The sequence below is a fragment of the Suncus etruscus genome, chromosome 8, assembly GCF_024139225.1.
Source record: "Suncus etruscus isolate mSunEtr1 chromosome 8, mSunEtr1.pri.cur, whole genome shotgun sequence".
NCBI lineage: Eukaryota > Metazoa > Chordata > Mammalia > Eulipotyphla > Soricidae > Suncus > Suncus etruscus.
Window position 1 is genome coordinate 73,762,846 of NC_064855.1, and position 17,476 is coordinate 73,780,321.

The 17,476-nt window shown below is 39.3% G+C and overlaps 1 protein-coding gene across 1 annotated transcript; it reads left to right on the forward strand.

The window, feature by feature from the left end:
• The first annotated feature begins 13,211 nt into the window (after positions 1 to 13,211).
• On the forward strand, positions 13,212 to 17,033 carry LOC126015969 (NUT family member 2F-like). The gene is made up of 6 exons (XM_049778497.1): positions 13,212 to 13,888; positions 14,478 to 14,606; positions 15,020 to 15,436; positions 15,536 to 15,788; positions 16,104 to 16,220; positions 16,455 to 17,033. Exons 1-6 carry the CDS (start codon positions 13,212 to 13,214, stop codon positions 17,031 to 17,033), a joined length of 2,172 nt encoding a protein of 723 aa, XP_049634454.1.
• The last annotated feature ends 443 nt before the right edge of the window (positions 17,034 to 17,476 follow it).

Below are 17,476 nucleotides of genomic sequence, written 5' to 3' on the forward strand. Positions count from 1 at the left end.
ATTACAGAATTTAATTTTGGTTCCTTTTAATTAAATTTCTGTTTCAATTTAGAGCTACTTATATTGGCAAATAGTTTGTTTCACTTACACATCCACAGTTTGCTAATTTTTACTCCAGAAAATGCTTAAATATTTAACATTGTTGTAGAATATTACCAGCACTTAAGTCTTTAAATTGTTTCATTCAAATAGTCTAATGAGAATTAACTACGATAACTATAAAATTTTATAATTTTATAACTATTTTTGATATTTCAATTCTCACAAAATTATAAAAAATATTTAATTAAGAAAATTCTCTAATTACACATATACATTAAGCATAAATGTAAGAATGTAATTTTAAGAGTAAGATTTTTAAATCTCGAGTCGTCAATATATGCAAAACTGAAACTAAAGTTAGACCTTCAACTATTCAAACATTTTTTTCTTGATTGTAATTGTATTCAAGTTTTGAATACAAATATACTTTAGGTTTAATTAGCTATTTCAGAAAAATAGCTTAAATTAATTTCATCTGTGTAAACCAGCCATTTTGCATTGAGTCATAGAAGAGACCCTTTTTTACTTAATATATTTATATGTTCAACTTTGACCTATGCTAATTCCTCATCCACTAGACAACTTTTCTTTTCCCTCTGCATTAGGTTCCAAAAAGAGAGATTTCCGTCTTTATCTAAAAATATTAAATTCCCATGAATTACTCCCTTTAAAGAATGATTGTATGTACATAGAAATATATACAATATGTAATTTATCTTAAATATTTCAATTTTAATTGTTTCCACATTTATGACAACATTCATTGTCCAAAATTTTGATGTGTTTTTCTAGGGTTTTCTATTTTTATTTATCGCTGTTAATCTTATATGTTGCTATTCACTGACTCCAGAAATTTCCATTTTTGTTAAGTATGCCTTAAAATTTAACTGATGTGCAGCTTCTATTTGTTCAAATATATGGTGTAGATGAATTTGATGTATCCTAAATAGCACTGATGATTCTTCAAAGTAAGGGACCTTTTATCTATATTAATCTTAGAAGAAAGTAGAGATGATACATATCCATTGCTTTTTAAATAGGATATCTAATAGTTATCAAGAAGAAATTACATTAAACCATATGTGAACTTTTCAAAATTTTCCAACTGTTTAAATATTTCCAAGCTTTGCAATAGTTTCTTACATGTAACAATGATAAAATAATCCAAGATTAATGACTTCTTAGAAGTTACTAGTAATTATCACTGATTAGTCTTTCACTGAACACAGTATCTTATCTGAAAAATGTTTAATCTAAGAGTTTATGAATATGTATATACATTTATAAATCACCTTTTATCATTTAAACTAAAGTGGTGCTTATGGGTCCACTCCTGTTGATATAAGGCAACTACATTGAATAATTTATTGATAGTTTCCAAGATTGTGGTGCTTCTCTAAACCTGCAGTGTGCCAGGAACCACCACAACTACATCAAATAGTATTAAAAAGCCTCCAAACTCAGCATGGTTTACTAAGAGCTTCTGTGAGTTCTGGCTTCCTTTGGAATCTCAGAGCTGAGATCCTCTCTCTGCTATGAGATCACCCCTGGAAGTACACTGTGATTCACATGAAGTATTGAGATTAAAATATGGGTCGGCATGTGCAAATTTAACACCTTATCTACTGCACTATATCTCTGACCTAACATTTTAGTTATATAAAAATGGTGAAAATGGAGAGCCTGTCTAGAGTACAGGCGGGGGTCGGGTGGGGAGGAGGGAGACTTGGGACATTGGTGATGGGAATGTTGCACTGGTGATGGGTGGTGTTCTTTACATGACTGAAACCCAAACACAATCATGTATGTAATTAAGGTGTTTAAATAAATTAAAAAAAGAAAAAAAGAAAAAAATTAAAAAAAAGAAAAAAAATGGTGAAAGCCATGTTATGAAACAACTGGACATAGCAGATGTCCAAAGAAAATATTCTACTACTGAGACATATATATATATGTATATATATATACATATATATATATATTCACTGGTAGAACTTATCAACAACAACAAAACAAAGAACATCAAATCACATCAAAACATGGAAAGAAAGAGAGCATATATTTTTCTCAACGGACAATTACAGATAACCAAAAGGCACATGAAAAACATTACACATAATTAATTATCAAGAACATGCAAATCAAAACAATGAAATATCACTGCATGCTACAGAGATTGGCCCATATAAAGAACAAGATCAAGTGCTGATGAAAATGGGGAGAAAGAAATTCTCATTCACTGCTAGTGGAAATTTATACTTGTTCACCTATTTTGAAAAAACAATCTGGACTAAGTTCATAAAGAATTGTTTAACCAGCAAATTCTTTTTTTACTTTCAAACTTCTTATATTTTTGACACATTATAATTGATACTTATTCTACTGAAGACATCATTTCATATTATAGGAGACAAATATAGGAAAAAGTCCTTTGCTTTATTATGAGTATTCTTTCAATTTACCACCAAATTACATTATGCATAGACCTTAATTCAGAAAAATAAGCATTTCCTAACTGTTCTTGTCTATAAAACCTGGTGCTTTTTATGTAGAATAAAATATTAGTTATGTATTAGTTCACATGTTCAATGTCTATATAAATGATGTTAACTTTCTAAACTACAAATAAATCACTTTGTGATTCATTTAGGAAAAAAAGGCTTTCTTTGGGTTCTCAAAAATAATTAATTTTTTTTTATTTTTTTATTTTTTTTTAATTTATTTAAACACCTTAATTACATACATGATTGTGTTTGGGTTTCAGTCATGTAAAGAACACCACCCATCACCAGTGCAACATTCCCATCACCAATGTCCCAAGTCTCCCTCCTCCCCACCCGACCCCCACCTGTACTCTAGACAGGCTCTCCATTTTCCTCATACATTCTCGTTATTAGGACAGTTCAAAATGTAGTTATTTCCCTAACTAAACTCATCACTATTTGTGGTGAGCTTCCTGAGGTGAGCTGGAACTTCCAGCTCTTTTCTCTTTTGTGTCTGAAAATTATTATTACAAGGGTGTCTTTCATTTTTCTTAAAACCCATAGATGAGTGAGACCATTCTGCGTTTTTCTCTCTCTCTCTGACTTATTTCACTCAGCATAAAAAAAAATAATTAATTTTGTTAATCGGTTTTCTGTGTTTTCATTTCCTTAAAAGGAGATATATATTTATTAGAGCTACATTCTGATGGATTACTAATAGTTTATTATTTGTCTATCAATGTGTATGACTATAAGATTATATACACATAAACTTGATGTAATTTTCATTTTATTTTATTGATTTTGAGGCCACACTCAGCAGCGCTCAGGGGTTACTACCAGCTCTGGGCTCAGAATTTGCTCCCAGCAGGCTTGGGGGACCATATGTGATGCAAAGAAACTAAACCAGGTCTATCCTGGGTCAGCTGTGTACAAGGCAAATGCCCTATCTCTGTGCTATCTCTCTGGCCCCTAAGCATTTTTATTTATATTAAGTCGCTGTGATTTACAAATATAATATTTACATTTATGAAATCATTTACAAAGGATAGAGTTCTTTCATTCATACAGTGTTCCAACACCAGTTCAGTGTTACCTTCCCTCTGCCAATGTTTCCAGGTACCCTTGCATCATCTAGAGAGTCTAGGCTAGACTACCTTCTTTTTTGGGGGGGGGGGTTGGGTCTTGGGTCACACCCGGCAGCGTTCAGGGGGCTTCTTTTGACTCTGCATTCAAAAATCACTCCCAGCAGGCTCAGGGGACCATCTGAGACGTTGGGATTTGAACCACCGTCCTTCTGCATGCAATGCAAACATCCTACCTCCATGCTATCTCTCTGGCTCTAGTCTACCTTCTTAGAGGGTACATAACAAATTTACTGCATATTGTTTGTTCCTTTCTTAAAAGAATAGAAAAATTAAATGATAAACACAATAAGTGTTCACAATGGTTGAAAGGATGTAATTTTATTTCTTTTTATGCTAAAATTATTTTATACCTTTTCTGCTCATAATTGGTTAATTACATATAAATTCAAATAAATAATTCAAAATTGGCTGGTAGAATAAGTGTTCCCAGTTACATAGAAAATGAGGTTTCAATGCTTTCATATGGGATGCTTGCTTACATAAAATGTTTATCCTATAATAGATAGTTTGTCCTACCCTGACCCTGAATTTCAACTCTAAAACAAATTTTGCTATGCAGGACTCTCATATAAAACTGCTTACACATCTATCAGTGTCCTCTACAAGGCAAGCTTAAAGTTGTACTATATTTATTATGTAAATTCCTTTGAAATCTGTGGTGCAGGTGCCTCATGCCTTTCAAAATTAGTTTGCATATTCAATGTAGCATAGAAAATGATGGCCTACAAACTTCAGTTGCCTTGGTTTTAATGAGACACTGCTGAATAAAATGTATTGGATATTCAGGGTAATTCACACACAATGGAAACTATTAATGGGAAACACTCTCACACTCTTTGTTTCATGCAATACAAGTTGAAGAAAGCAGCTGTTACCCAAACATGTTTTCCTCAATTATTCCATTTTATCTGAACAATATTGCATAAAAATGTGCAAGCCTTGCATTTTTTGTTTGACCAAACTGTTTTTATTCCCTTTAAATTTAAGTTTAATTGGAAATATTATCTCAGGAAGTTGAAAGTATTTCTTTCAATTGTATAATAATAAATTAGGATAAGGAATTCATGAAAACATAAAAACTAACAGGATCATAGTTTTAAGAAATAGAATGGTTTTAAATAAAGGAGGTATGTCAGAAATTTATTAAAACATACTTTCAAGTATAATTGCAAAAATGGGTTAATTACTCTAATCCCTATTTTTTGTGTGTGGGTTGAGATACCCTAGATAGATTAGGGCTTACTTCTGACTGTGGATTTAAGAACCACACCGTGTTGTGCTCGGGGGAAAGTATGGGGTGCCTAGGATTGAACCCAAGGTAGCTATATATAGGGAAAACACTTCACCTGCTGTACTATTTCTATGTCTCTCATCTTTCTTTCTATAAATGAACTTGTATTATATGACCGTATGAGCATAAAAATGTATTATAAAACAACTTCAGGTGGAGGACAGATGCTTAAATAGAACACTGGATCTCTAGGATAGTGAATATATTACTTTTGATACCATAGTGATGAATTCATGTCACTCATTATGCATTTATCAAAAACTATTGCATTTACACAGTTAATTTAGTAAAAGATCCTAAATTGAATGTTAAGCTTTTGGTGATACTTAGGGAAATAATCATAACCATTCTGCTGGAAGATATTCATAAATCAGGAATATGTTTTATGTGTGCTCACTAGAGATGTACTGCATGTCACTAACTATTAAAAATAGGGCTGTGATCTAACTAAAAGTACTTTCCAAATTTATAAAATGCTTCCATGTAATATGTAAATTCCACTTTAAAAAGTGACATAAATTTTCCAGGTTTTATTTTGGGGGAATGAGTTAGGCCGCATCCATTATTACTCAGGATTTACTCCTGGCTCTGTATTCAGAGATAACTCCTGATAGTGCTCAGGGGAAAGTATGTTATGCAGATAAAACCATATTTACTTTATGAAAAGCAAGCACCTTCCCTGTTGAACTATTTCTTCAAACCAGGACTTCAAGTTTCAATTTCACTGATAAAAAGTATGAAATCTATTACCCCACTATCTCAAAAAAGATAAAAGTCAACCAAAAATTCAAAGACTTTTTAATCAATCAGGACTAGGTTTTGAGCTAACATAATCACCCCAAAAATTGGAGATATAAGCAAATGTAGAGAATTATGGAAGATAAAATTCTATATATTATATATTTTATATAATATATGCATATTTATATATACATAATATATCATAATATTATTATACATTATTATAATATATAAATATATACGTATATGTATATATGTATACATATACGTATATATTTATATAAGTATATATACTTATATATTTATATATACTTATATATTTATATATTCTATTTATATATTTTATATATTTATATAATATAAAATATATTAAATATATTATTAAATTATATATAGAATTTTATCTTCCATAATTATATATGGAAGATATATATCAGGAGTAATCAGGCTATTAACTTATGGTAGCACTTAAATTATACTGTTTACAAATTCAGGAAGATGACTGTAAAGTTTCATTGAATTGTAAGAGCTCTTAGGAGACACTGGCAGGCTTGGGGGACCATATGAGGTGCAAGGATTTGAACCACCTTCTATCTTGGATCTGTTGCTTGCAAGACAAATGTCCTAACACTGTGTTCAGATCTGGCCTCCTAAAAAACAGATATGCCATGTTCCTTGTATAAATAAATCATTGCACATGTCAACTAATGCAGTGCAATATATACATTTTTAAGGTGAGAAAACAACTAAAAATAATCACTATAAGTTGCCTATGGGCTTCAGTGCATAATATATATCAACTAAAGCAATATATCAACTAAACAGAAAAGTGGTTCTCTGTGACTTAAAGCATTCTTTTAACCAAAGAAATTTGAAGAACATTTATCAACACCTCTATCCCTGGAAAACTTAGGTCTGAGCTATGCACAGATATTCCTTGATTAAAACATATGCTAAGACAAAAAATAGTTCTCACTTTGCTGAGACTGAAAAGAAGTAGCTGCTTTGGATCTGGTAGCTGTGTGAAACTTGAGGATACATGTCAATGCCTGAAAGGGCAAAAACTTTTAGTAAAGGGGGACATTGGTGGTGAAAAGGAATATAGGAATGTCAAATCTCAAATAATTTCAGATTGAGACTTTGGAGATCACTTACTAATTTGTTGAAAATTGGAAATTTAGAAATTTGTTTCCTACCACTGTCACCAATATTATATAAAAAATCTGAATTCGGGTTTTTAAATCATGGACAAAATGATGCTGAGAGACATTTTGTTTCTAGTTTTATTTTTAAACTGAAATGGGTGTTCCTTTGTTATAACTGAAACCTCTGCAAACATGTTTGTAACCATGGTGCATAAAAATATATATTATTTTAAAAATCAATTAAAAATATTTAGTAAAGTAAGTCTGCTCTGAAATTACAGAATTATCAGTTCCAGGAAACACCTGAAGACAGAGGGACTGAACCTTGGAAATATATGTGCAAACAGCAACCAAAAAATCTGCATTGAGTAGTACCAGACTTTTTGGACTTTCATATTCCATGGGTTGAGGAGTCACTGTGGTGTGAAGTTTGCTGAAAAGGATAAGTCTCTTTTGAAGTAGATTAGCAGGAGAGAGGAAGTAGACTGCTTTTAAGGGTCACAAACATTTCCTTATGAAAGATTCAGTGAAGAGAAGAGAAAGTCCAACCTGCATGCAATGTATCTGAGAATGATCTAAGTGGCTAAAGTTAACATGCCAATTGTGCGCCTTTGAATAGTTTGAAGGAAAGAAATGGTTTTGGCCCTTTGCCTGACACCCCCCTCAGCAAAGCCCCATGGAATGTTCTCTAACTCAAGCCTTTTTGCCCCCCCCCCCACCAACTGCAGGGTGCACTTGGCCCAATATTCGGAAGTTTAAATTCAAAAAACAAAACTGCCCCCGCCATTTTGATTCTGAACATCTGCGTGAGCAGATCACTCTGGATCTTGTTCCGAATATTCTTCATTGTGAAGCTTAATAAGTGGCAGTGTTTCCTGAACCAGTGAATTGGGATAATTTCGCAAGGAGTTAAGCGTGTGCAGATGGTTGTGAGGGGTTAAGTGTAGTATATCCTCAGCGTCACGCATGTTCAACCTAAAATAAACTCTGGATATCTTCCATGAAAGTCTGACTCAGGTATTATTTATCATTGTAGTCCCTAATGTCATCATATTGAAACTCAGGGACTCAGTGACAACAAAATGGACAGAAAGACTGAGGAAGAGTGTCTAATGTTTAACATGGGTGGCATAAAGCCTATTTGGTGCTGATAGTGTATTGTTGGGATTATCTAGCCACTGTTAGTTGCTGATCATGAGTCACTGTGGTGTGAGGTTTGCTGAGAAAGAGAAGTCTCTTCTGAAGGAGGTGAACAGGAGAGAGTAAGTAGACTGTTTTTCAGGGACAGAACCCTTTACTTATGGAAGAGGCACTAAAGAGAATAACAAGTCCAATCTGTGTTCAGTGTATTTGAGAATGATCTAAGTGGCTAAATGTTGCCATGCCAATTGTGCGCCATTGAATAGTTTGAAGGAAAGTAATGGCTCTGGCCCTTTTCCTGACACTGCTCCCCCAACAGCCAAGCCCCATGGAATATTCTCTCACCTAGGCCTTCCTGCCCCCCAACCAATTACAGGGTGGTCTTGGCCCAACATTCTGAAGTTTAAATTCAAACAACTAAACAAATGCCCCTGCCATTTTGATTCTGAGCAACTGTGTGAGCAGTTTACTCTGAATCTTGCTCTCAATATTTTCTTTGTTAAGATTAATAAGTGGAAGTGGCCCTTGACCCATAGAATTCGGATAATTTCTCAAGAAGGTAAGCCTATGCAGATGGGTGTGAGAGGTTAAATGTATTTTCAGTGTCACCCATAGTCAACCTAAAATGACCATGCAGCTACAGAACTCTGGAAATCTTCCATGAAATCTGACTCAGACAATATTTGATCTTTTTAGTTGCTAATGTCATTATGTTGAAACTCATGAAACTCAGGGACTCAGTGACAAATCAGTATTTCTTATAAAGACTGAGAAAGAGTGTCTAATGTTTAAAATGGGTGATATAAAGCCAATTTGTTGCTGAACGTGTATTGTTGGATTGTTCAGCAACTTTTATTGGCTGGTCATGAGTCACCATGGTGTGAAGTTTGCTGAGAAAGAGAAATCTCTTTTAAAGTAGTTCAATAGTAGAGAGGAAGTAGACTGTTTTGAGGGTCACAAACCTTTACTTATGTAAGAGACAGTAAAGAAAATAGCAAGTCCAACCTGTGTGCAGTGTATCTGAGAATGATCTAAGTGGCTAAAAGTTGCCATGCCAATTGTGCTGCCTATAAGAGTTTGAAGGAAAGTACTGGCTCTTGCCATTTGCCTGCCTGACACCCCCCTCAGCTGAGCCTCATGGAATATGCACCCACCCAGGCCTTCCTGACACCCCAACACCAACTGCATTATCCCCTGGTCCCAACATTCAGAAGTTTAAATTCAAAAAACTAAACAACTTCCTCCTACATTTAGATTCTGAGCATCTGCATGAGCAGTTAAATCTGAATCTTGGTCCCAATATTCTTCTCTGTGAAGGATAGTAAGTGGCAGTGGCCTCTAACCTAGTGAACTGTGATAATTTCTCTAGGAGTTAAGGTTGTACAGAGGGGTGTGAATGGTTAAGTGTGTCCTCAGTGTCACCCATGTTTACCTAAAGTAACCATGCAGCTACAGAACACTGGAAATCTTCCATGAAAGTCTGACTCAGTCATTACTTGATCTTTTGAGTCCCTAATGTCATCATGTTGAAACTCATGAAAGTCAAGGATCAGTGACAATTAAAGTGGACATAAAGAGGAAGAGTGTCTAATGTTTAAAATGGGTGGAATAAAGCCTATTTGGTGCTGACTGTGTGATGTTGGGATGATTCAGCCACTGTTATTGGCTGATAATATGACACTGTGATGTGAAGTTTGCTGAGAAAGCAAAGTGTCTTTTAAATTAGATAAGTAGGAGAGAGGAATAGACTATTTTTCAGGGCTAGAAACCTTTACTTATGAAAGAGGCAGTAAAAGAATACAAGTCCAACCTGTGTGCTGTGTATCTGAGAATGATCTAAGTGGTTAAAAGTTGCCACGCCAACTGTGCTGCCATTAAATAGTTGGAATTAAAGTACTTGCTCTTGCCATTTGCCCGACATCCCCCTCAGCCAAGCTTCATGAAATATTTCCTATATCCCATATCTTCCTGCCCCCCCCACACCAATTGCAGTATGCCCTTGGCCCAACATTCAGAAGTTTACATTCAAACAATTAAACAACTTCCTCTACCATTTTGATTCTGAATATTTGTGTGAGCAGTTGACTATCAATCTTGGTCCCAATATTCTTATTTGTGAACTATAATAAGTGGTTGTGGCCCCTGACCCAATGAATTGAGATAATTTCTCGAGGAGGTAAACCTTTGAAGATAGTATGAGGGTTTAAGTGTGTTCTCAGTGTCCATGTTCAACCTAAAATGACCATGCAGCTACAGAACTCTGGAAATTTTCCATGAAAGTCTTACTCAGGCATTATTTGATCTATTTAATCTCTAATGTCATCAGGAAACTCAGGAAACTCTGGGACTCAGTGACAACAAAAGTGGACAGAAATTCTGAGGAAAAATATCTAATGTTTAAAATGGGTGGCATAAAGCCAACCCTGAGCTGGGATGCTCCAGCCACTGTTAGTGGCTGCTCAAGAGTCACTGTGGTGTGAAGTTTGCTGAGAAAGAGAAGCCTCTTTTGAAGTAGGTTAGCAGCAGAGAGGAAGTAGACTGTTTTGAGGGCCAAAAACCTTTACTTATGGAAGAAGCATTAAAGAGAATAGTAAGTCCAACCTCTGTGCAGTGTATCTGAGAATGATCTAAGTGGCTAAATTTTACCATGCCAATTATACAGCCATTGAATAGTTTGAAAGGAAGTAATCGCTCTGTTCCTTTGTCTGACACACCCCCTCGGCCAAGCCCAATGATATATTCTCCTACCCATGCCTTTCTGCCCTCCCCCAATAACTGCAGCATGCCCTTGGCACAACATTCTGAAGTTTAAATTCAAACAACTAAAACTGCCTCCGCCATTTTGAATCTGAGCATTTGTGGGAGCAGTTCACTCTGAAACTTGTTTACAATATTCTTATTTGTGAACAGTAATAAGTGGCAGTGGCCCCTGACCCAGTGAATTGGGATAATTTCTTGAGGAGGTAAGCATGTGCAGATGGATGTGAGGGGTTAAGTATGTCCTCATTGTCATGCATGTTCAACCTAAAATGACAATAAGCTACAGAACTCTGGAAATCTTTCATTAAAGTCTAAATCAGGCATTATTTGATCATTTTAGTCTCTAATGTCATCATATTGAATCTCTTAAAATTCGGGGACTGAGTGACAGCTAACATGGACAGAAAGACGGAGAAAGGGTGTCTAATATTTAAAATGAGTGGCATAAAGCCTATTTGGTGCTGAACTTGTATTGTTGGGATGATTCATCCACTTTTAATTGCTGATCATGAGTCACTTTGGTGTGAAGTTTTCTGAGAAAGAGAATTCACTTTTGAAGTAGGTTAGAAGGAGAGATGATGTAGATTGTTTTGAGGGCCACAAAACTTTACTTATGGAAGAGGCAATAAAGAGAATAGCAAGTCCAACCTTTGTGCAGTGTGTCTGAAAATGATCTAATTGGCTAAATGTTACCATGCTAATTGTGCTGCCATTGAATAGTATGAAGGAAAGTAATGGCTCAGGCCCTTTTTTGACATCCCCCCTTGGCCAAGCCCCATGGAATGTCCTGCCACCCAGGCATTCCTGCCCCCCCCCTCCACCAACTTCAGGGTGCCCTTGGCCAAACATTCTGAAGTTTAAATTCAAAAAATTGATCAACTGCCTCCGCCATTTTGATTTTGAGTATCTGCAGGAGCAGTTCACTTTGAATCTTGTTCCTAATATTCTTCTTTGTGAAAGATAATAAGTGGCAGTGGCCTGTAAATGAGTGAATTGGTATAATTTCTCAAGGAGGTAAGCCTATGCAGATGGGTGTGAGGGATCAAGTTTGTCCTCAGTGTCACCCATGTTCACCTAAAATGAACATGCAGCTACAGAACTCTGGAAATCTATGAAAGTCTGACTAAGGCATTATTTTTTTGTCCCTAATGTCATCATGTTGAAATTCATGAAACCTGGGGACTCGGTGACAAATAAAGTGGACATAAAGCCTGACAAAGAGCATCTAATGTTTAACATGAGTGGCATAAAGCCTATTTGTTGCTGATCGTGTATTGTTGGGGTGGTTCAGCCACTGTTAGTGGCAGGTCATGAGTGACTGTGTTGTAAAGTTGCTGAGAAAGAGAAGTCTCTTTTGAATTAGGTTAGCAGGAGAGAGGAAGTAGACTGTTTTAGAGAACCACAAACCTTTGCTCATGGAAGAGGCAGTAATAGAGTTGCAAGTCCAACTGTATACAGTGTACCTGCAAATAATCTAAGTCGCTAAAAGTTACCGTGCTAATTGTGCTGCCATTGAATAGTTTGAAGGAACTTAATGACTGTGGCCCTTTTCTGACACCCCCCTTGTCCAAGCCCTACTGGAATGTTCTGCCCCCCCAGGCCTTCCTGACCCCCCCCAAGTTCAGGATGCCATTGGCCCAACATTCCGAAGTTTAAATTAAAACAACTAGTTAACTGCCTCCGCCATTTTGATTCTGAGCATCTGCGGGACAATTCACTCTGAGTCTTGGGCCCAATATTCTTCTTTGTGAAGGGTAATAAGTGGCAGTGGTCTGTGACTGAGTGAATTAGGATAATTTCTCAAGGAGGTAAGCCTGTTCAGATGGGTGTTAGGGGTTAAGTGTGTCCTCAGAGTCACCCATGTTCAACCTAAAATGACCATGCAGCTACAGAATTCATGAAATCTTCCATGAAAGTCTGAATAAGGCATTATTTAAACTTTTTATTTGTTAATGTCATCATGCTGAAACTTATGAAACTCAGGGACCCAGTGAAAACTAAAGTGGACCGTAAGACTAAGGAAGTGTGTAATGTTTAAAATGGGTGGCAAAAGCCTATTTGGTGCTGATCGTGTATTGTTGAGATGGTTCTGCCACTGTTAGTGGCTTCTCATGGCTTTTAACCCTCAGGGTTATGACGAGATTACAGTAACATATTTCCCATTAGTCTGTAGAGCAGAGATCAAGGCTGTGCAGGCCCTCAGTGCACCTATCATAGATGCTTCACACTTTGGGTCTGAATGAACAATAACAGAGCTTGAGGTGAAGGATCCCACGGAGTCAGGAATCAAAGGCTGAGTCAGTGTTCACTTCCCTTTATCCGGCATAGGGTCTTTAGTAGCTGAGACTGAAGGACATCTAGGGGTATATAGTCAGACAAGAGTCCATTCCCTTCTGTACACTCTTCACTCTCATTGCTCCCTTTCTGTCTCTCCACAGCATTTCCTTATCTGATCCCAGACATGACCCTGAACCTGGGGATGTCTGGCTCAACTTTAAGGGTATTGCCCTTCCTCAATCCAGGGCCAGTCCAGCTGCCTACCCAGGAACCGATTCGGGGGCCGCCTCCGATGACCTTGGTCGTCAATCCCAGCGGCCCTGTTTTGCTGTCACCTTTGCCCACAACATCCCAGGTGACAGGAGCTGCCGGACATGGACCCCATAACCCTGAGCCTGGAGTGTTCATCTTCCAGGTTGGACCCGAGGCGGAGCTTGTGGCATCAGCAAAACAGCCTGCCTTCCAAACGCAGGGTAGACCTAACTGGGATGCAGCAGGATCTCTGCCCGGAGGTCCTGATTATCCTGCACCCCTTATTTCAGCATCTTCTGTAAAGAAGATCATGGTGTCCACCATAGCCTCTAGTGTTACCCAGGCTGTCCAGGGTGACTTTGGTCCTCAAGCTCCACCCCCAGTGGCCCAGTTGCCACCCATCGTGCTCCCATTTAATGGTGGGCCCCAGACCGTGTGGATATCTGGGGACAATAATGTGGCCCCCGTTCAGAGAAAAGCCCTCCGTGAAAAGGTCGGCGGTTCCCAGAGCGTTTATGCGAACTTCCGGCTCTGGCAGTGCTACAAGCCACTGGCTGGATTGTACTTTACTCAGACACCAGACACCGAAGCCTTTGCCTGCTTTCTCATGTGAGTCCATTGGAGCCTCAGGCTCATGGGAGTTTTTCAGAAGGGGAGAAAGGAGAAACCCCAGGAAAGGTCTTTGGGTCAGCTGCAGGACTGACCAGACCCCATATGACAGGGACTACACACACAGGAGTCACCCTCCAGTTGATAATACATTCAGAATAGTGTCCACTCAGGCAAGCACAGTGAGTCCATCCTCACTATCCACATGTCCTCACAAATGCCTTCAGAGTAGTTCTAATCTCGGTACCCCATAGTGATATAGTCCTGATCTAATTCTCAACTCAGTACCCTCATTAGAGTCCTTGCCCAGTCTCTGAAAACTAAGGAACAATTCTCAGTTCCTATTAAAATATCTGAACACATGCGAACATTGGTGAGAGAGGCCATCTCTGTCTAGGGCTTGGGGTGGGGGTGGGGTATCTCAAAGCACTTCTCAGAATTGAGGGTAGACACTAGCATGATAAGTAGGGTGGATTGTGGAAAATAAAAATCCAAGGTGGAGTGTAAATAGGACTGTCAGGGGCTGTTAGCACAGGAGTGGAGATAGACATGGTTGGGGCAAAACTTGACCCTGACTGTGATGTTCTAGCCCGGTCTTACGCTCGCTGGGCCGCTTGAAGCCCACTATGACTGTAGAGGAAGGCCTGGGAAAGGCGATGCAGGAATGGCAGCACATAAGCAAGTCTGAGCAAGAGATCTACTATGGCAGGGCAGCAAAGTGAGTGTGGCTTCGGGCTCAGGCTGAAGAGGTCCTGGTTGACTGCAAGCCTGGGGTTACTGGGGCCTCTCCTGTCCCTGTGTGGGGTCAGGGCAAGAGTAGAGGGGCCCTGAAACCCAGAAAGGCCCTGCCCTGCAGAAGCTTCTCCCTCCCTGGGGCCCGAGGCTTTTCCCATCCTCAATTTGGGACCCAGACATTACATCCTTGACCTAGGTGCCCTGAAATTCCTACAACAGATGTAGTCTGTACTGAGTACACAGGGATTTATTTCACCTCCTACCCCATTATCAACAGTCCTGGGTTACTTAGCCACAATAACCCCAAGTCCCCTTCTCCTTTGCCCCTGCATGGCCTTGGATTCTGTTTGAGTCAGGCTAGGACTCTCTCAGAGGGATTGTGCTCCCCCACTCCAGGTTCATGGAGTTTGAAACAGAGGAACAGATGCAGGCACCGAAGCTGCAGTGCAGAAGTGGGGAGCAGGTCCTACAATCCTCCACCCTTCCAAAGCCTGAGCTTCAGGGGACACCAGCCCCAGCTGTGGGCCAGCAGTCAGGTAGGACCCTATACCCACAGGGAAAGGCCACAGGTAATGATGAGGACCCTGTGGGTCTGTCCCTTCACAGGAGTCTTTGGCCTTCAGAACCTCCCCAGTCCTCAAGCTCAGCTCTACAGCTCACCTGTGTCTCTTTGTCCTTCACTCTGTCAGTTCCTCACACACTCCACCGAATAGGGATTAGGTGCCCTGCAGACACTTTGTCCCCTCCTCACACTGAGGGTCTCCTCAACACTACTCCAGGCAAAGGGTTCAGGGGTCCTGACACAGCTTTCAGGTAACTTGCCCCTAACTCTTCCTCAGTGTCATGTGTTTGTGCAGGAATATGGGTCCCTTACCCTCTTCTTCCTGCCTTCTCCTTAGCCTGTGTCCCCAGGAATGCGAGTCCACAGGCCCTGGTACCTCTATCCCCAAAATCCAAGGATCAGAGTCTCCCCAGGACCCAGGCACCTTCTGAGATCCCTGATGAAGCTGTGCAAGAGTATATAGAAATAATGGACGAGCTTCTGAAGGACCACAAAATGGAAGAGACCAGAAAAGATCTAGAGGAGGAGGCCAGACCTTGGTCTAACCCAAACATTCTGAGCTATCTGGATGAGCTGTGCTCTCAGAAGGACTTTGTTACCAAGGTAGCTGGGGGGGGGTGATGGAGCTTGGGATGGTCCAGGGTTATCGAATGAATGTTTTCTGTGTCTAAGCTGTAAAGAAATGCCCCTATGTATGTATAATCATTAGTGCATGGTTGGGTTTAGTTTCCATGGTTGAGTGTACATATCTTTCTGTGTATGTTTTTGGCACATGTGTTCATGTATGAACACCTAAGTTTTCATAATCATGTGTTGCGAACAGCCATCTGGGCCCTCATACTGTGCCTGAGAATGGAGTATGTTTGTTCTACTCTACTCCTCCCATTAGTAAACCTTACCCTATTTCCTTCTGCCCAGGTGGAGGCCATCATTGACGATCGGTTCCTGGGACACCTGCTCTCTCCAGATCCCCAGTTGGATATCTCAGTCCTGGCAAAGGAATTGGAAGAGGTGGAAGGATTCAGCCCCACACAGGTGAAGAGAAAGATGCAGCCGCAGTGTTAGTTCAGGGAGGGGACTCCATTGAACCTCAGAGAGGAGAGACATGGATATGGGGGTGAAAGGAGTGACTGTGGGCCATCAGGAACCTGCTGGGCATCAGAAAACTGAGGTTATCCATTTCTTAGAAGACTTGGGTCACATAATCCCCCACATAACTCAGCACTACACACTGTTCTCTTATCTACCACTTTTCCCTCTTTCCCTCAGCTTATGGATGAGAACCTGCAGGCCCTGCATGATGAGCAGATGGGGAAGGCTCATCCCTGCCACCAGAAGACCCCCAAGGACTCAAATCCAGAGGGGATTGCAGCCAACAACGGTGCCCCGACACCCACCCAAGCCCACAGGCCAAGGGCCAGCACTGCCACTGCCACCTGTGTGCCAACGGGTTCTTCTGGACAAACTCCAAGGCCTGTCATTCAGTTGGCAATTGAAGCCTCTGAACCCAAATCCAGCCAGTGTCCCCACCCTGTTCTCCCCACCCTGGGCAGTAGGGCTGACAACATCCTGGAAAAGGACCCTCTTGGCATTCCTTTGCCTGGGTCTAAAGAGGGCTCTGAGGAGGAGGAGGATCTTCCCAGCCTGGCCTTTCTCCTAGATCCTTGCCAGAGCCGGCAGCCCTGTAGCTTGCCTCGGAGACCTGCCCCTACCCCTGGCCCCCACAAGCCTAGAAATAGTGCTGGTCTTGGGTCTTGCACTCCTTCAAAAAGGGCCATCCAGACCTCTGAGCCTAATACTGGCCCATCTAAGAAACACCGCCGTTTGGGGAGGGGACCAAACATGTGAAATATCAAATCTCTGATATAGTTCAGACCTCCTAAACACACTTAGTTGTGGAAAACCAGACCTAATGACCAAACATCTCATTCTGTCTGAGAAATTTAACCATACTGATATATAAATAATATATAATTATATATATAATATAGAGAGATAATTTTAATGTGACATATCTCTATGTGAGTTGCTAGAATAAGATTTTGAAGCAAGATCCTCTTAGTAATTAGTGAAATAAGAGCAATGGAAAATATACTTTTTTTCAGTTTGAAAAAATTATATATAGAACAAATTAGCATAGCAGTTAAAATAAAAAACAAAAACAAAAATAAAAAAACAAAAACAAAAAATAAATTAACGGGTAATAATGAATGTAGGAAGCTAAAGTTTATTCAGTAAGTTCAAGGCAATGGAAAGAGTTAAAAAGCTTAGATTAAGTTTATTGAAAATAG